Source organism: Ceratina calcarata, unplaced genomic scaffold (genome assembly GCF_001652005.2).
Source record: "Ceratina calcarata isolate Rehan_Ccalc_2016 unplaced genomic scaffold, ASM165200v1 scaffold554.2, whole genome shotgun sequence".
Lineage (NCBI taxonomy): Eukaryota > Metazoa > Arthropoda > Insecta > Hymenoptera > Apidae > Ceratina > Ceratina calcarata.
The window spans coordinates 414,947-434,942 of record NW_017176727.1 but is presented as its reverse complement, the minus strand read 5'-3'; the positions used below and the strand labels follow the sequence as shown (position 1 = coordinate 434,942).

Below are 19,996 nucleotides of genomic sequence, written 5' to 3'. Positions count from 1 at the left end.
GATGCGAGTAATCCAATTTATCTTCACCTTCGTTTTCGTACGCCTAGAGGCCTCGGGAAGGGACACGAAAATCGCATTTGGTCCCGTGTGGGAACGCAGTTTGTCCTGGGGAAAAATTCGGAGTAAAGTCTACGCCGGGGGCCTTCCGGCGGCGAGACAACGGGAGATCGGTTTCCGGTTTGGCCGAAGAAAAACCAACGGACAGGGTCGTTAATCCCCTTGGCGGATGACGAGGCACCGACTCCGAGGCTCGTACTAAAACGTGACTCATCCGTGTTCCACCGAAGGATAAGAACAAAATGAATAGAGAAGACGCGAAAAGAGCGAAGTGTAGTCGCGAACGTGAAACTCGTTTGAAACGCAACTCGGATGATCCTCATAGAGATACTCGATCGGCTCTGGCTTTAAAACTAACGGGGTTGTTGTTGCGCAACCGGCTAAGCTTGATCGATTGTTCAATGAACTAGAGTGTCGTGATTCGCTATTAAATCATAGAGCAACTTAAATAAAGAACGAAGAGCAATCATTCGGCAGTATAGTGATATAACTTAAGTATATTTACTGCCTTGCAAAACTTGTCGAGATTGATTTCAGGTCCTCACATGCAATCAATCTTTACAATTCTGTACTTTATTTATCAATCACTCGATTATTATACATATATGTATTCTATAATTTTAGTATCAGCACTAGTAAAATACTGTAAATTTTTTTTAACGGCTAATGCGTTTAGAGCTAAATCAATCAGGGCCATGACTAATGCGATGATTTATGGCTGTACATATTGGAAGAGGCCGCATGAAAAGGGAGCGTGATAGGGATACCGCGCGTCGATAGCATTCACACGTACGTAAACAAGCCACCGACAAAAGCGACCGGGGGGTGAAAAAAAGGGCAACTTGAATACGGGCCGTAGGATCTTCTCGAGGGGTGTCACCGGACCGGATAGCCGATATTGTACCATAAACTAGCTTTTAAAGGATCATAGATGGCTGGGACAGGGAGTGGAGCATGCGGCAGGCACAAAGGCTACATTTTTGCGGATTAACCAGCCACGTTGCCTCGTTCATTGTCACACTAAAGCAGATTTAAATACGCTTCTTACCGACAACAATGAAGGATGTTCCTTATCCCGGCACATAATGAGGGTAAAAACGGAAAGAGTTACAGTCTCTCCCGAAGTTAAACCTCCCTCCGCTCTCTAATTCGTCGGGTTCAGATTTAACGGTGTAGCCACTGCTGACCGAGTAAATCCCGAAACCCTTTCAGAGCCACTGTTGCCTTATTAGTTAATGGAAGCGGCAAGGTGCTTAAATAAATTAGGGGTAAGAGTAATTGGTGGTAGAATTGGGAGGACTGAGTATTTTTATTACATAAGGGCAACAGGTACAAGTAAGTGGAATAGGTAAAAATTATTTAAAACCTTATTGGTAAGAGCGTAAAAGTTATTGTGATATAAACTTATTCGATGTTCTCACGCAATTAAGATTGTATTGAAATAAAAATTTTAGCATGTTCCTTGAAGGAATGTGATTTACAGTTGATTAACAAATTGAGTAGCTGACATTTGTAGAACTAGGAGAAAATACAATTTATGTTATGAGGAGAAATAGAAGAGTATGTATATAAAGAATTATTAGAGAATCGTTAACAACGGAAAATCGTTAGAAGAATTTAGCGAAGCAATTGGAGCACGTGACGATCAGCTGTGGCGTGCGTCGGATCGCGTTCACGCCCATGAAAAGAGAAACTTGTTTACTATGATAAAGCGCGTAACCTTAGAAAAGGAAAGTGCCGTAAGCCGGCATTCACAGAGGGAAGCCCGTGGCGCAGGCGAAGACGCAGCGCGCGATGGCACGGCGCTAAGTGCAACGAACTCGCGATTAATTGTTCAACGCGACCGCTCTCCCGTATAAACGCGATAACGTTGTAACGTAATTCATTTCACCAATTATAATTAATACGGCGTGTCATACTTTCTAGCGAGTGGCTACTTGGACACGGTGAATGGTTTACCATATTCAGTGTTATAACATGTTGTAACAAGCGCAGTTCCATAGGATAGAGCAGATATCTAATGATAAACTAGATTGTGTGGGAAGACTTTCATAAGAATTACGAAATCTGTAAAACAATAGTATATGAGAAAATACTTGATGATCTAGAAATTAGTACTTAATTGTGAGAGTGTAATGGACCCCACATTCTTATTATCCTTATAAGAATTGTAGAATATGTCCCGATAACATAAAAAATATATAAACTTTTTCGTAGTATAAAATATACTTTACAGTAATTGAAAACATAATTTTTCATATACCAAAGCTTCAATATTTCATTTTTTCCTACTTTTTATTATATCACAGTAATTCGGTCAGTTTGATAATAGAACTGAATGCACTCTTTCCGCCAGCTAAAGGATTAAGCGGATACGAGAATTTTTCTCCAGTTGCATACATCCCGTGCTATCAATTCTGCTAGCCTCGCGGCAAATTGCCACCTCAATTGATCCCGTCCTCTACACGATGCTGGGGTTTAATGATTCTCGGCTACAGGAGGTCTGTTTCCTAACTACGATTGCAGAGTTGCTGCTATTTCCGGCATCTTTACTTAGTAAAATTCAAAGACTTCCGTTTAAAAGAACGGTACTCATGATTAAAATCGATTTTTCATTATGAATTTATTAGGAGTTCAATCTTTGATGATATTGAAATCAAAGAAATGATTTTAAGATAATGAATTATAATTATGTATGTTTTCGCTAATGTATTACTATTTAAAGACTAATCGTATTAATTTTAAAGTAAAGATGAAAAAGCATATTTGGTGTACGTTGCGATGATACAGGCATGTACAAATATATTCTTAATACAGAAAATAATATTTTGTTGACGTAACAATAATAGATATTAATGCGAAGCTCTAAAAAAAGTGAGTTGCCACGCTTGCTGGCATTGAAATCTCCGCGTATTATGTGCGGTACAGATAAGATGTAAGTTCCGTATAAATTCGTTTCGTCTTTTTGAAGTACGTTCCAAGGAACATTCCAAATCTTTTCTTTTTCAAAATAATAAACACTAAATTTCTAACTCTTACATTATATCATTATTATTTATTCAACTGCGCCATACGTTTCTCTCATAAGACCAACAGTAATAATAAAAGTCATCGAACAAAGCTTAGTCGCTGATCACAAATAAACCATTCAAGATCAGGATTCCACGTCATTTATATTTAGATTGCCGTTTCCCTGACAGTGATACCGTCAAAGAGCAAAAATCGTTTGTGGATTTAGGACGGGGACCCTGCACCGAAAATGGATTCGCCTTAACGCGAAAAAACAGAACCCATTTATCTTTCTGTACCGTGACTGGACCGAGGGATTGCACACGTTTTGTTCTCTGCGCGACGCAACGGACCGTGTGATAATTGCTACGGAATTTCCAAGGACTGGATTCAATTCGTATAAACGCATTCAATTTGAAAGATCAGTCGGCTGCACGATCTTTCCGAAAGGCCTACTTGTCAAACGAGTGTTTCGTAATGTCAATCTTTGCGCTTACAGAAATTCGTTTTCCTCCTTCAAATGTGAAAGCCTACTTATTACATCCTATTAGGTGCTACCTAATTTTATTTTGTACTTTCCTTCATTACTGGTTGTACAATTTCATTTTGCCATTTCATTTTATTACATTCTTTGATCGTTTCGAATTCCCGTAAACCTGTATTTCTACTAAAAATAATTCGAGCAAAATGTGCCAGCGAAAGAACGTTCCATACTTTCTAAACTTTAATGCATTTGGCAACAGCCTACCATTCCCAATGCATGAAAGTACAAGCGTAACGCTGTATAACAAAATGAAAAAGTTAAATCTTTTCTCGCCCGAGTTAAATCCGTTCACTTCGCGCTGTGATTACACATTACTAGCGCAGAGCTAAACACGCCCACAATTCCCTGATTAGTGACTACTGCCGAAGCTTCTAAACGCGAGAGCAAAACACGAGGAGAGGATTAAAAAACTGTCATAACGAGCAGTGACACGTGTAAACACAGAAACTGGGTCGCGGCTGGAAGATAAAAATTCACGGTATCCGAGTCCTTTCGACAAAATGTTTGCTTAATAACAACGTTTTATGACAATTTCATTTGTTAAAAAAACGAGAGACATTTAAACAATAGAAACTCTGGGTAACCCAGTAACTGCGAGTGCAGCCGCGGTTGATCGATAAAGAGAGAAATGCGTTTCGCGTGGTGAAAGTCGGTGAAAAAAGGGTGAAAATAAAACCGTCCTCGTTGGTTTTGTACTGTTTTAAATACACACTGTCTCGTTGAGCCGAGTTGTTGTTCGTTCTCACGCGGAACGTGCGCGAGGGTAGAACGAAAGAAATCCGTTCACTTTGTAATTACAGTCGCGCCTGTTAACGCGACCCTGCACTGTTTTTCTTAAACAGACCATTTTACGCGAGAAAAAAAATATTCATAATAATTTGTTTCGGTTCCAGTGAAGAAACGAGAAAGCGAAATTTCAAGGAATTTAAGATCATTATCGAATACTGATTGAAGATCAGTGTAACGCATTGATTATTTACAAGTATGAATTAAATAAGAGATGTGCTCAGAAAACATTAGTCAGAATAAAACGTAATTACTTTTCTTTTCATTTCTCCCAACACTTCCTTGATACCTCTTACTCTGTTCAATTTTTAATACAAAATTCATTGCAAAAGACGTATACTAAGCAGTATTCGTATTTCGTATTTGGTTTTTAATAAAACAGACGGTGGGAAGCGTGGTTTGAAGCACGATTGGCCACAATTAAGTAACATAGCCGCACGTTTCGAAATTATTTCATAACGAGACCTAGATTCGAGACGCTCGCGACGCGTCTCGTCGGCCTGAAATTCCCGCACTGGTCGCGTCAATGCTTATAATATGTGTAGTTGCCAGAGTTTCATTCGCTTCACGGCGAGCATTCGCGATTAGACTGCAATTACTGACAAAGGAATGGGATTTCTGATGTCATTCCACGTTATTGCCGCTATAAACGTTACGTGTGACTAGTAGTCGTTAATGGGCGAATACCGCGCGCTCGCAGCTTATTCAGGCGAATTGGTTTTTCATCAGTTAAAATGTAACTGACCCCATTGCGCTTGTTTTCATCCCAATTTAAATTCTCCTAATTGTGCACTTGTTTTCATTTCAATTCATGTCGGAATGTAAATATTTGTATGAAATATTTAAAAGGATGGACAGTCTTTAAATACCGTGAAAGAATTCCTTAAACGTACGTACAGAATAGTCTTAAGAAAATTCTGAGATGATGGTGTGACCTGGAAACCCGATGGAATTTAAATTAAACGGCCTAAATAACTCTTCTGTTGAAAATACTCCCGCGAAACAGTTTCAAGTAAGACGTATTCAAAGTCTAGTTTTTAAAGATGTAAAGTCATCTTAGAATTTATAAAAAAAAACATTTTGCATTACACTTCGTGTAAAAAGGACGTCCTCATTGTCTTCCACTGCACATTTTCACCAAATAACCCGTATTAAAAGAAAGTTGCAGAACCGTTCTGAATTAAACCATTGAATTGACTGAAGTAATTTTTAAATAACGCAAGCTCTTATTCATGAAGCGATCAGATCGTTAGAGAAAATTACTGCAAAGTGTCCTCTCAAACGATTTATATTCAAGAATCTCAGACAGATTTTCACAAAAACTCATTTTTCACTCCGCTTCATATTCCACATTCTCTCTAACCATTGTCTACTGGATCTATTATAAAAATTAAGTCCTGGCAATAAAAGAAATTCACCAGGAATATCCTTAGAATTAATCGTAGAAATCGATCCCCTTTTTTCTACTTCTGCTGTTCTCTCTCGTATATACTCCTGAATCATGCGATGACGGTATCGTGCCTTTCGATCGACAGTACTGTAATTGTCCATTAGAAATTGATGGAAAAAAGGAGAAAAATGAAAGACTGGGGGAGAAACAGTAACGGAGAAGGGGAATGATGTTAGCGTTTGCGATTAAGCTGCGAACCGTGACCAGTGATCCCAATTTTTCATAGAGAGAACGGGAGAGAGGTGAGAAAACGCGAAAGTATCGGGGTCGAGCCATTAAACACTCGTTCGCAGTTTCCGGTATGCCAGAGGGGTTCGATGATTCCATTTTTTCATGGAAAACGCGAAAAGGAAGCATGAAAAATTGCAGTCAGGCTTATGGTCGAAGCAGAAGGGAGGAATCGGGGCAGATAAACGACTCTATTGCGATCGTATATGAGTTATCTGTACCGATGCTGGCGCAATATGGCCCGAAAAAACGGTATCGAAAGATATCAAGTGCAGACCTTATGTCGCTTTTTAGAGAAAATCGGTCACGACGGTTTTATCTGCTTCCATGTTTGATGATTAGGTCGTTGAATAAATCAAACTGTGCTTAGTTACCTTGAAACCGACTATTTTCAATTTAACTGAAATTACCGATACTATCCTCGATTAAAATTACTGAATATTTATGTACTTGAGAACCAAATTTCAAATTGATATTTTTTAAACTGAATCATAACATTCATAAATCACTTCAAAATAATCGACTCCTTATTACAATATAAATTGAATTGCACAAAATTGTGTGCCAAGAATTTGAGTAACGTTTAGATTCAAATATTTAGTAAGTGACGCGTAAATCAGTCCATTATCCGATTGAATCAAACATCAGATTATTGTATCACTAAATGTAAACATTGAATCATTTCGACATCTGATACGAGCATTTCAGTATAAATGCTCACTTCATGTTTCACCAGAAATATCTATCATAAGAAATTGGATATTATTATATTTATGTACACGAGTATTAAATATTCAGAACATTTTCCCATCAAACGACTCAAAAAAATAATCGAGCATCGGATTACTCGAGTAATCGTGGTGGTACCACCTTTCAACGGCGAAAAGGTTGCGAGAGGAAGTCTAACAAAAGGAAGCACAATCGGGAGCGCGGGTCAGCCTTTTTCTTTCGGGCAACCCACCAACTGCTCGAATAGCTCTCTGGCTCCCTCCGCTCGACCTAATCCGAGAGGCAGGTGGCTTTAACCAGGCTACCAAGTAAGTGGGTCCTTTCGTATTCTTAATGTTGGTTCCGGGTAAACATGAACCCTTTAAGACTACTACGATCTTGGGCCAAACTCGATCTAGTAATTGCAATCTTAAGGTTGACTTCAATTCATTGAATATTTAAATTACTGTTCTTGTCAAAGGAATAAATTATTCGGATGCAGCTAAATTCGTTTCCAATTGGAATTCAGTTTGAAGCCTCCGTTGAAGTATGATCTACTTGCAAGTTAAATTTAAGCTCGCATTAGCAATGGTCAATGCATTACGCAATGATCTATATTTCACTGGTGCTTTGAGGCTGACCTAAACTCGATTTAATCATCATCTGTTCCTCACTTTCTTAACATCATTTGTTCCCAACTTGTAAAAGATTGTTTTTTTATTAGAAGAAAACAAATGAAATGCTTATGTATGCATTTGCAAATTAAATTTTTTTGTATCAACTCAGGCAAATGTGCTTACTGAGATTTGAGAAACAGCATCTTTTAAACATATTTAAATTAATATAAACAGGTCGGATTTTACCTTAGCCACGATTTATGTCTGAAGATCGTTCTTCAATAAGAATCAAGACGTTTCCCAATTAAGGTTACCTTTACCGTACCTTCGTTAACCTTCCTACCTTAGTGCCGTTACGTCAAGCTGTTTATAAATATTTAGCAACACGTGGCAGTGATTATTAGAGACAACGAGGCGATCAATTAACTTAATTCCGCGTGAAATTCAATTAAGTTTAGTAGGTGTAGGTACATGATGTTATCTGGTGGTGTAATTTTGTTCCTGTTAACTGAAGCGGAAATCCTTGTTACTTAATGATATGTGTAAAGCCAGGAGCCTTTACTTGACAATACAAAAAATTTAATTTATCCTTATTGGTCTAGACAGAACTTCAAATTGTTCATTAAACTTTAACTTACAAATTATTCCCTTTACTTGATTTATGTTCTATAAACTATACAGAGCTGGTTTTAAAGAAGCAAGTATTATAACGAAGAGTATTTCAGCTACGAATTTTAATGAAAAAAGTGAAAACTGGAAAAACTGAGCTGGAACGAACACGATTTTCTTTGAGGGAATAGTAAGGGCTCGGATTCGGACACGGTTCGATGGTCGTTCGTCCTTAATTAAGGCAGACCTCTCGACTGGACGAAAGCAAAATGAAAAAAAGAGCACGTGTTCAGGCCGGCAAGCAATTTCTGGCCACGTAACGGGACTCGTGAATTCGTCGCTGGGATCGCAGATTTCGATCGCTTTCACAATTTGATTTGCAGCATCCCGATATCCCTCACGTTCTACAACCCTTTTCTTCAACCCCTTTAGAAATTTCTCATGGTTTTTTATTCTATCTAGTTTTGCAGGCACTTTCTAGTGAGAAAAACAGATCGGACATTATCATTTTTCCAATGAAACCTTCTAACTTTAATTTAAGAAATTTTTTTATCGAATTATAAGTACCAATAGAAACTTCCATAAACTTAGTTGATATGAAACTTATCCAATATGCATTGATTTCACACATACATCTACCATTCTTGTATTGTGAACAAAAATGAGAGCAACGTAAGCCTTTGATCAAGTAAAAAATACATGGGTTTGGCACGATCCTTATAAGGAATCACTGCAAATCGAAAAGAACATACGATATTGCTCTATAATCTTCAATATCTCGTCACGGAATGATTCTACAACTGCAATTACAAAGTATTCATGCACATATGCAGTACAAGCTAAGTCTTGTAACTCTCCTTCAATCCTTATGCTGCAATATGGAAGTAGTGATCTATAAAATATTTTTTTCTTTTGCACGCAATTTTTGTGTGAACATAAGATAAAAGATACGAAACGTATGATATATTTAAGATATAATTCTCCTTAATGCTTAATCCTCTTCTAGATATTATAACTCATCGAATGATTGTAATTAAAATCATATTACGAATGCGAGGAGAATGTCAAGTTTAAATACCTGAATGTATCCCAGCATCGGCGTCTGCGTCCTCGAACACCGAAGACTCGGTTCCTTCGTCGTTATCCGCGACGGAATCGTCCGGCGTTTCGTCCTCCTTCGATTTCTCGCTGTTCGTGCGATGATTCTCCGGCCTAGTGGGTGTCGCGACAACCGGACACGGACTATCCACCGACGCGTGTCTTCCGCTAGTCTTCACCAAGGTGCTCGTACTTCTGACTACCTTGGTGCTGTGCGTTCTGCGTATCAACAAGTTGGTGAACGTGGTGCTGCCATTCTGTTTGCTCCTCGACTCCGTGGTAGGACCGGCGATCCTTCCGTTCGATTTCGCTTCGTGATTCTTCACGCTGGAACGTTTCTCTTGTTGCTCGGTCTTCTTCTTCTCGTCTTCCACCTCGAAACACGCTATGGTGTTGTTCAAGCGACTGTCTTTTTTGCTAGCATCCTTCCTACCGGTGAACCGACTCTGAAACCTCTCGATGGTCTTGAACGATCTGGTCCTTTCGACCTTCTTCCTTGGATCCGGTTGCTGCGTTCCGTTCGACGTCGAGCTCGCTTTCGGCGTCTCGAAGATCTTCGTCAACGACTGCACCTTGCCCCGCGGCTCCGGGAACGACTCCTTCGAGCTCGACAGCGACTCGCTGTTGCTCAATGTCCGCGTTAACACCACGTTCGGCACCGTCTTCGACGTGGTGATCGGATACGTGTTGCTGATGAACTTGTCGCTCGTTTCGGCACCGGTCGTCTTCGGGATTTTCGAGGGCTGCCGACCATCGGTGTCCAACGACACGTAGAACGTCGACCTACGTTTCGGTGACTCCTCGCTACTCTCTGCGTTCAACATGTTCACCGACCTCTACGGCTCGATCACATGTCACGATTCACGTTTCGTGATTCACGCTATGTACGGCCCTTGATAACGTTTATTCAAGAATCGCTCATGGACGAACATTACATAATCATACGTGCGTTTTTAATCATCTAAACAAGATGACTCATCGACTAAACGCATGAACATTTGTTCGTACTGATATTTGTTGCAACCTTTCAAGTTCGTGAACAAATATTTTATCCAGATGAAAGAAAACTTTTGAAAGCGGATAATACCTTTAGCTTGAAATCGAATCGGGATCGTCTAGCGCATGTTACATGCGCTATAAAGTTTACACGAACACGGCATATGTTCCTTGCGACCGGTCCAGCGGTCGAGTTCCCTTAAATTCACCTTACGCTTCCTCCGTGCCGCACGAGGGAAAAGAAGAGAGCGAGGGAGACGATTACGAAGGATGGAGAACGCGGCGTTCCTGTGCTCCGAAACTGATTCTCACTAAATATAGTCGCAGGAACACGCGTATATCGTCGACAAACAAACGTGACGAGCCCACCCTTCGCCGCTTATTGTATACACACGGCCGATAGCGCGAACCGTTGAACCGCGTTTTTACACTATCAGCCGATATGTTTTTGCTGGACTACCGTCGCTGGTGATATCGAATTCACTTCCATAAACAATCGGATCGTCACACGCCCCAAATCACGAAGCCTGACACCTGTTATTCACCTACTTTGCGTTTCTTCCACTTGCTCTCGCCACCGGATGAATCACAATTGTGAGGGAAGCGTTCTTACACTACGAGCATCCTCCAGCACACAGTGCTACGGCAGTAACGCAGGTATCGTGCATAATACGAACGGGAAAGGTTTAAGGAATGCACGGGGAATACCATCCGTTTTCCAAGACGAAACACCGCGGTGATAAGACGGACCAAGAATTCAGAAAGAGAGAACACTCTATCGTTCGTTGCGTGCATGGACCACGGAATCAGCTCGATAGAAAGGAGGCGAAGCGGTCGAGCGAGAGGCACGAGGTACGAAGAAAAGTAAAAGGGTCTGAGTCACGGCGACAGGATTGGTTTGCTTGCTCGTGCTTCGTAGCAGCCGTCATCGCGGAACTCGCGCCGATCAGGTCCACGTATTAATTGTTATTTACACTCTTTGAGAACGTACAGGTCGCGCACTATAGCAGAGTTACCGAACGATGAGACTTACGAAAAGCCGAAGGACATGCGACGAACGCGACTTAAACGAATCCGAACAGCGAACGTCTGCACGGCAGACGGGTTCACGACTATCTGCCCGAAGACCCGTTGTACGCGACACGCCAACGCCTCTAGCGGCAGTTTCGAAGCTAACGCTCGAGACAACTCGCCGCCCGTAGCCGTAGCTTCTCTTCGCTATCACCAGCATTCTTTCATCATTTACTCATTGTAATAATTAACAGATTACAAATTTTGTACAATTAGGGAAAAGAAGAAATGTAAATACATGTGATGTATCAAAATGCATCGAATGTCCAAAGCTGTGTACGCAATGCAATGTTCAATTGATAAAAGAAAATTGTACCTAAGACGCATTTTTTAAATTGATACAAACGCTTAATTTTTCATAAAAATTCACGGCTTTTAATAGATGGACTTGCATCGATGCGAACTGACTTTTCAGATGTTCTAAAAGAACTTATTGTCAGTACATTCTGCATGTGTTTCATATGATTTGTTTTAGAAATTGTTAATGAAGTTAGTAAAATAAAAATTGTGTTTTAAATTCATTGGAACTCTTTCTGCATCAATTGTACGGCGTACCTACTTTAATATCAAAACGTTTTACTATAGGAAATTCCATTATCTGAGTGGAGTATCATGTATCAACAGATGTTTCCTCTTGTTATTATTTGAAACGCGAAATAAACTATATACATACATCATACATAATTATGTAATGCATTTAAAGATATCGTGAAACGATACAGTCGAACACATGGAGATTTAATAGCCTCAATCAGGAAATCGTTTCAATAAGTTGTCATATTTAAATTTAAAGCAGAAATGTGACAGAAATTATGTAGTATTTATTCAGTATAACATAAAATGCAATATGAAAATAATTTTCTCGTATCTGTACTTTGTGTATGTCTCATTTGCATTACTACGTATTTTTAATTGCATTTACTTAGAGACATTGACATCGAACCGTAGAGCTCATTCGATTTCTAAGCGTAACCGGGGTAAATGGATTCGGATTCTCAGGTTACATTGAACTTGACTTCATTCTTATTGCAGTCCATTACAGTCGATCAAGCTTCTATTTAGGAGCGGTCGTGTCGGTATCTTTTCTTCAAGCCGTCGAATAATACGAGAATCTAATTCCGTTTGCCATTTATAAGGATGAAATTCGCGTCACGTTCCACCCGTCCTGGCTGTGTATCAATAGCTGGTTAGACTCGTCTACCAGCAGGAGTACTCTCTTCTTCTTTAAACTGTTAAATGAACAGTTAGCTTGAAATAATTCAAGCATTATTGAAAATTTAGCCAATTTCTATGAAACTGAATTAGTAATCAATTAATCGATAATATTTATTGATAGGAAGTATGGTTCCTACTATTTAAAATTTTTTAAATATTTAACAATATCAATTTCAATCTTATGACGTTTCAACCAATTATACCACTTTAGTTTCAAGACGTTCGTAGATTATAAACACGATAGATCTTTGATAATTACAGCTAAGAATGATTAATCAGGGCTAAATTGGAACAAACTTTATCTTTTTGACTGTATCATGTCAGATATTTTTAATAGTAGGAAGTACTCACTGTAAATAGAAAATTGTCTACTTTACTAATTTTATACATGTATACTTATGCTTCAAAATAAACTTGCCACTTGTTTGCACTGAAACTGTTTTACAAACGATTTGACTTATCTTATCTATCGAAGTCCTACAATAAGAAGCAAACATTCTGTACGAATTCCATGTCTCCTATTATTCACAAAACGCGTACATTTCTCTCTTTTCCAGAAGTATCTACGAATTACTGCAGGCAAAAAAAAAAGTCAAATTATTCTGTTGCGTGGTTATTAGAAGCGTTTAAAACGACGCTGACTCACTTAGACCGGATCTAAGATCGCAATCGATAATAGCTTCCGGCTTCGCAGAGACGCTTTCGAAACTGGAGCAAGCATGATTTACTATCGCTAACAATTGCCCATATAATAAAAAATTGCGAATAGAATGCATTTAATTCAATCTTCTTAATATTATCTTGTACCCAATACTAATCAAAAGAACAATAATACTTCAGTTTACCAATAAACTTCTAAACTTCATTGTTTTTTTATTTTATGTTCAAAAGATTTACTAGGACGTCAAGTAAGAATGAGTTAAAAACTGTATGTATTATATATGTATGCATAACAAGAATGCTCTTTGTAGTATGTTGTCACATAGATACGGTAGGAAAGAAAGAGTGAAAAGTATACAAGTATCCAATCGATTATTCAAATTATGAAGTCAACATCAATGAATGCCAATAATTAATGCAATACTCTAACGCCTGCAGTTATCATTAAACCTTGTAATGCCACTTGAATTTCAACACGGATACAGTACGTAGGTATACCGTGTCATTTTTGTTATTCAAATTATAATTTCGCCAAGGCCGCATGCTCAGCTGCAACTACATTTCAACTAGGTTAGCAGAGCAATCGCTCAATTATTATCAATCGCACTGTCCCCAATCCAAGGCATCATCAATTCAATATTGCAAATGGCCTCGCGACGTGATTTAAATTTCATCGAAAGCGGTAGGTGTCATCTTTCGTAGTTGCAGTTTCACCGTGAACAGGTGCCATTTAAATTTCAATCTTTCAGTGGGCGCCTCTGCCTGCTATTTAAATTTCAATCAGTTGCGTAGCTTTTCATTTCGTCATATTATCAGCAACATTTTTCAAATATCAACTATTTTAAATAGATTATAAAATAAGAATACGTTTTCATCTGAGTAAATGCATTGGTCGCAATGTAATAACATTGATGACTGAATAATTAGAGCAACGTTATAACTATAATGACTTTCTAGATGTTTAGAAAATAATACAAACTGTCCAGGAAATTCTGTAGAGTTAATTTTTAAAAATCAGATTTAATCAAATGGTAAATTAATCTATAAAAAACAAAATTAATAATAATAGAAGCCATGAATTGTCGGAGCTATTACATAAGAGATGAACAATTTTCTTCAAGAAAATAATCAGATTTATCTCCAAGAAATTAAATTTTGTTACAAAAACTCGACGACTGGTCCATGCTCCATTTTTTAGTTTCTTTTGACCCACATTGCCAATATGAAAGTAATTTTAACTCGTACTGGGAATTCGATTAGAGGGCGATCAGTCAGCACGTGAATCATTGGTAAACCTCGGCAAGGGTTGCGCAATGAGTCAGGTTCGCGGACCGAAAACAACCTCAGGTATACATCGGTATTACGAGATTGTTTCTTCGACAGAGAGGTAAAAGGTTCGCTGCTCGCTTTATCCGTTCGGCCATGACGAAATGAACAAGGCACAAGGTGCTGCTCGAACAGGTAAAACGGATGGCCAGCTGATGCTCTCGCTGTGTAATCCAGCTACTTATCTTTTCGCGATGGCACAGCTTTATGGTTGTCGATAATCATTCCTGTTTGCACATGTGCGACTGTGGTCACGTATGGCATTTCTTTTTTTTAGTTGCTTCAAAAAGCAGGTGCTTCTCTGAGATACTTTGTGCAACCTGGTGGCTTTGGAAAAGGACTACAAGTTTACTGTTTGATTAAAGATTTGACCAATCAAAGTGAAGAAATTTCTTTACACTTTTCAGTGAATTGTATTGCGTTGCGTTGCATTGAATGTTTGTGAAATAGAAACTTCAATATTTTGTGAAAATTATGCGAAGTAATATAATAAATTATATGTGACGGTTGCTGAATTTATTTTAAGAAATAATTAGCTCCTGCGAGTGAAAGTTTATTAACGATGATATAGCTTCATTAAAATTAGATTCAGAGTATTTTGTTAAGGNGCATAAACTTTTGGGATTGACTGTATAGCCAATACATCCTTAAATGTAACAAGATGTTTGTTGCATTCGAACGTTAAACGATTCCCCTATCGATTAAGTTTGAAGTTATTTTACAAGCATTGTCGATTATTCGATAGTTATCGCGAGTCTGACTGAAAACAGAGGAAACAATGTCCTAGGTTCAGATAGTGGAAAAATGCGGAAAGCTTAAGAAATTCTCGTAGGAACGTGTAGTGGCCGTCCGAATTTGTTAAATTATGAGTATACGAATGTTATGTTAGACCAATCTAGTGTTTAAAGAAAAATTATGGCAACCACCGCTGGAGACATATGCGTACCACAGTGCGTCGGCGAGTGAGTACTGTTACCTCTTTTTAATCCTTACATATAATTATTATACTTAAAAAGGTCAATAGAGAAACTCCTTACACCTAAAGGCTAAACACATATCACCTGAAGTTAAACAGACTCTGAGCCTTAGTCTACCTTGTGAAATTTAATTGCTTACGTTTAGGTTAATTAAAGGTTGTTCTTTGCCAACATTTGCGAAAACTTACAATAAGGGCAACTTGTAGCGAACCAATTGCTATAACGTTAGGTGAAAGAGCGGTAATGAATCACAGTTCTGTCTGGTAGTTAATGCACTCTACATACATCGGTTACGCAACTTTTTCCATTTTCTAATCTTACAAACACTTACAATGTTTGTATAGGTTTATTGATTACAAAACAATATTTTGAAACTCAGAAACATTTCTACAACCTTAATGTATTCTACTAATTACAGAAGTCTTTATCGTTCTGTCTATAAGGAAACTCTTTAAGTAAAATGTAGTTCATGAAAAACCTAAGTTCAATTATTCACACATTAGCATTACATATGAGTATGCGTTTATGGCAATGTGTTCTAGACTGTTCAAGATATTGCATAATATTGTTTGCAAAATCTGTCAAATTGGCTGCTTCTTTTATTCGATTTAATCCATAGCAAATTGTTATTTCACGATCGTGAATGATTTAAAAAACGGACAGAATATACATAATGCTAGCATGTAGAACGATCGTCGCGCGACCGATTCGCATGATTTATTCGACGCTCGACAAAGCCTGTGCGCGGCACATATTTAAAATGTCGTTTCAATGCGATCGGCCTCTCCTCCTAATGAACCTGAATGCTCGCTCACTCGGAAGTGCCATTGCAGAAAATAAAATGCGCAACGGGTTTGAATTATGAACAGACATGTACCTACGTGCCGAGAGGGGCGCAGCTGGTCCAGTAACGTCAAGTTCCTTTTTAAACAGGGGTGTGGCGAAGCGATTTGCATATGCTGGCTGGACGCAACGCCGGCCGAGCACTCTTATTTCGGATTTCACTCATTGAAATCTCGTGCCGGCCGGTCGATACGAAATTCGCGAAATGCTAATCGTCGCACGAAAATCCAGGTGTCATCTGCATAACCGTGCAGAGTGTTTAGAAGGATAGACGTAGTCGAATAGAATGGTTATTTTAGATATTGTGATGGGATGAATGCAAATAGGAATTGATGCGATTTGCAATTCCAGCAAGGACACCGAGACTGTAGGCGGTTATACCGAAGTCGGGAAGCGAGAAAAATCCACGGTAAGAAATTCAATTGACTATAATCAATTTTAGTTAGATGATTATAATATAATTTTAGTTAGAAGAATTCAATGCTAAGTATTTTCTTCGATTTACAACCACCGTCCTTATTTCACCATGTTTCCTATTGCTAGTTTTTATAGACTAAATAGAAAAACAGATGTCTATTTGATCGTCATCGGTAAATATTGTGATTGCTCTACAAACTTCTTTAGACTACAAACGCAAGCTCGCACTATACACTTTCATATTCGCACTACCACGAGCAATTTATCAATCACTCTCACTCGTAAATCTTCATTCATCGCTGCACGCGCGATCCCACAAACGAATAAAAATCTCGACGTTCACCAACGTTGAAATTACTTTGAAATTCGCATCACATTATTCATACATATATTATATCCCACACGATTTCTAAAATCAATTTTATTCATACATTTTCTACCCATGGAATCTTTGAGCACGGATTCTAGCATATATCTTTGGGAATGAACAACAAATAAAATCTCCCACGAGAGTCAGTGAATCGCATGATACGCGAGAAAGACTTTCGCGTATCACGAACTACTTAGGAAGCGTATGTATGTCAGTGGAAAAAACGGTTGTTAACGTGAGAGACAAAGAAGAAAGAAGCGAGAACAGGGGCAGGCCGCAGGACGATACCAGCTTGTATGTAATTCGATTCCAACAGCACTATGGCCGTGAGTGTCCATCGCTGCCCAACTGCTATACCTGCTACCCGCCGGGATCCACGTTGCTGGAGTGTCGCCTCGAAGGTGATCAACCTGTGGCACATGTTGTCCAAGTACCTGGACGGGGATGCCCGGTCAACCAGAAAACGTGTCTAGTCGTCGAGACCAAGGGGACGGAGTTCGGACCATTATCCAGGTACGAAGTTGAAGTTAAAGCGAGCGGAAGATAAATGCATTTTCACGAACGAGATTAGGATAATCGCGTTCAAGACGGATGATCGAGTTTTCGGTTGGTATGAATGGATGCACGGGTAAAGTGAATAAATTGAGGACGATTAAACGCGTTCGGTTTTGAATGAGAGAGGATAGAAGAGTGAGAAGTGTCTGGAAACTAATGGCGTTTTTACGCTTTGGTCTACGTTTTCAAGATCTTTTTTCGTAGAAACTATACATTTACTCTGATGAGATTTACTCTAAGTGGTATTTCATTCTCCAGGATCGTGTCTCAGCCACACGAAGAGCTAACAAGATCCGCTGAAGCATTAATGCCGTGTCAAACACAGACGTCGCAGCTGCCAATGAGCTATTGCTTAGAGTCGAGCGAATGTAGAGGAGGACCAGTGGCCAGAGCTGTGATAGTTCCCACGAATAACTGTCCCTCGAGCAAAGTTACCACCATGGAGACCACCAATGAAGGGCATTACGACAAGCCGACGTCGAAAATCGTGTACGGTCCAACGATCAAGGAAACTACCGCCCCCATTTGCAACGATGAACCGGTAACCGTTATCAATTGCAAGGCCAATAGAAAGCAAACCGCAGTCAGATTGACTAGATGCTTGGTAAACGCGAACCCTGGAGCGAAAACACATTTTGAGACCTGCGTTGCGAGGGACGGAAGCTGTCCCACCACTATGGGTTTTGTACGTCCGTGCGATCAAGACCCGACCCAACAAAGCGTTGTTGAGACAAGCATCGACGAGTGCGGGATATCCAATGCGTGCATGGACACGTGTTCACAGGACGACAAGTTTTGCGGGTGTTTGGAGTCGAGGCCTTGCAAGGCCGGACCAACCGCCAAGATAACGCAACACAATGCACGCGACACCGTCCAAGACACACGGCCAGTAGTCAATAGATTCGAAGAGTCCACGGAGAAAGTTTATCGCACGCCGCCGGATTGCGTGGTCACTTGTTCGGGTTATAAAAAACCGAGGTTCAAGTGTCCTGCCAAAGATTTCCACCCTAGGATAGAACGTAGAAACGGTCTCGATCCGGGCGATCAAGAATACACGTCAAATCCTTTCAAACGTCCCATAAAAAAGCAGAGACAAGTCTGTCCCAGACATTGCTGTCCGCCTATACATAAGCCAAAATCAACATCGCATGGACAGTGCCAAAGAGCACAATCTGCGATTTCCAGATTGTCTGAACATTGTCTCCCCATCGAACGTCCGAAGTCGTGTCTAGATTCCCCCTCACGTCTCAAATATCAACCTGACTCCGGTGACCATGCTTCTCAACCCATGGGAATGTTTGTACCATGTACGAGTACGGTCGAGCCAAGTCACAAGTCTCGTACAGATCCGCCTGATTTGAAACCTATCAAATGCGTCCTGGTGCCATGTACAATTGTGAGTAAAACGGAAGAAGAGGTAAAGAGTGAGAAGATAGACAGAGAACAAACAAGGAAGACGAAACGATGTGTGGAAGAATGTCCAAAAGTCAAAGTAGAAAAAATGGTTCCGTGTTCCAAAGGCTTTACCGTCGAAATTAAATCGGAAGAATTATTGACTCGCTATAGAGAGTACATGTCACCTAACACGCTGTACCGATACGAGACTTCTCGTTCCAAGAGGAACGGTCTTCAAGACGAAATGAAGCTGCCCGTACCTCGCATGGTGCTCGAATTAAAAAACAAAGAAATTGAGGAACTGTGTCGTGAGGGATCCGCGAAGTTCGATGCGAAGGACGAGTGTCCCTGCTGACCACAAAACCGCATCGTGTTGATCTCGTTTCGTACAACGAGGGGGCTCGTCAGGATCGACTTATGCTCGATACATATTGTCAACGGGGTCCTTGTAATATTGTACAGTTTATTTCAAAGTGGAGTTTTATATTGTGCTTGTATTTGGTTTAATAAAGTATCAAAAATAAAATCTTGTGTTAATTTTTATTACGATTCTCCTTAAAACATTAATCAATCTATTTAATTTTTGAGAAAAGTTTGAAGAAATACTTGGCCTTGAACATACTATTTAAACATTGAATATTGAAATACAAATTCTTAGACGAGGGACAGGATATTAAAAAATACTTACTAACAGTATACGATTTGGTTCTTCAGAATTTGGTTAAAAAGACTCCGAGCGTACAGGGAAAGACATCGAACCATGAACGAAAGTATTCGAAGAACAAAAATCCAGCGACAGGGACGAAAAGGCTTCAATTGAGAAAGACTAAATCCCGAGAACTATACTCGGGGGTAGTTTACATAGATTGCGATTGCTATCATCGAAATGGACTGCAGCACGACTGTCCACGCACTGCTTGTGGCGGTAAATAATTTCCAACTAATATTTTGTTAAATAATTCGAGTAATTCTTACACGTTAAGTTAGGAAATTCGAGATCTCTGTGTATATCGTTTAAAAATCATTTTGTACAAAAGGGCCACCATGCCAAGTGAAACCATGGCC

General features: G+C 39.5%; 2 protein-coding genes across 11 annotated transcripts in view; one reads left to right on the top strand and one right to left on the bottom strand.

Annotated features, from left to right (window-relative positions):
• The window catches only part of raskol (Ras GTPase-activating protein raskol), a 256,389-nt gene that overhangs the window by 47,628 nt on the left and 188,765 nt on the right, over positions 1–19,996 (bottom strand). The window contains exon 1 of one of the 10 annotated variants that reach the window (XM_018031591.2): positions 9,087–11,234. The exons of 8 other annotated variants lie outside the window; for them this stretch is intronic. In XM_018031591.2, coding sequence (XP_017887080.1) covers positions 9,087–9,930 — 844 coding nt within the window. In that variant the 5' untranslated portion in view covers positions 9,931–11,234. Of the gene's footprint in view, positions 1–9,086; positions 11,235–19,996 lie in introns of those variants that run through there. One more of the 10 variants, XM_018031590.2, reaches the window with a different exon arrangement.
• On the top strand, positions 15,873–19,419 carry LOC113464817 (uncharacterized). The gene is made up of 3 exons (XM_026817008.1): positions 15,873–16,603; positions 17,298–17,494; positions 17,795–19,419. The coding sequence occupies exons 1-3, from the start codon at positions 16,511–16,513 to the stop codon at positions 19,284–19,286; spliced, it is 1,782 nt and encodes a 593-aa protein (XP_026672809.1). The 5' UTR covers positions 15,873–16,510; the 3' UTR covers positions 19,287–19,419.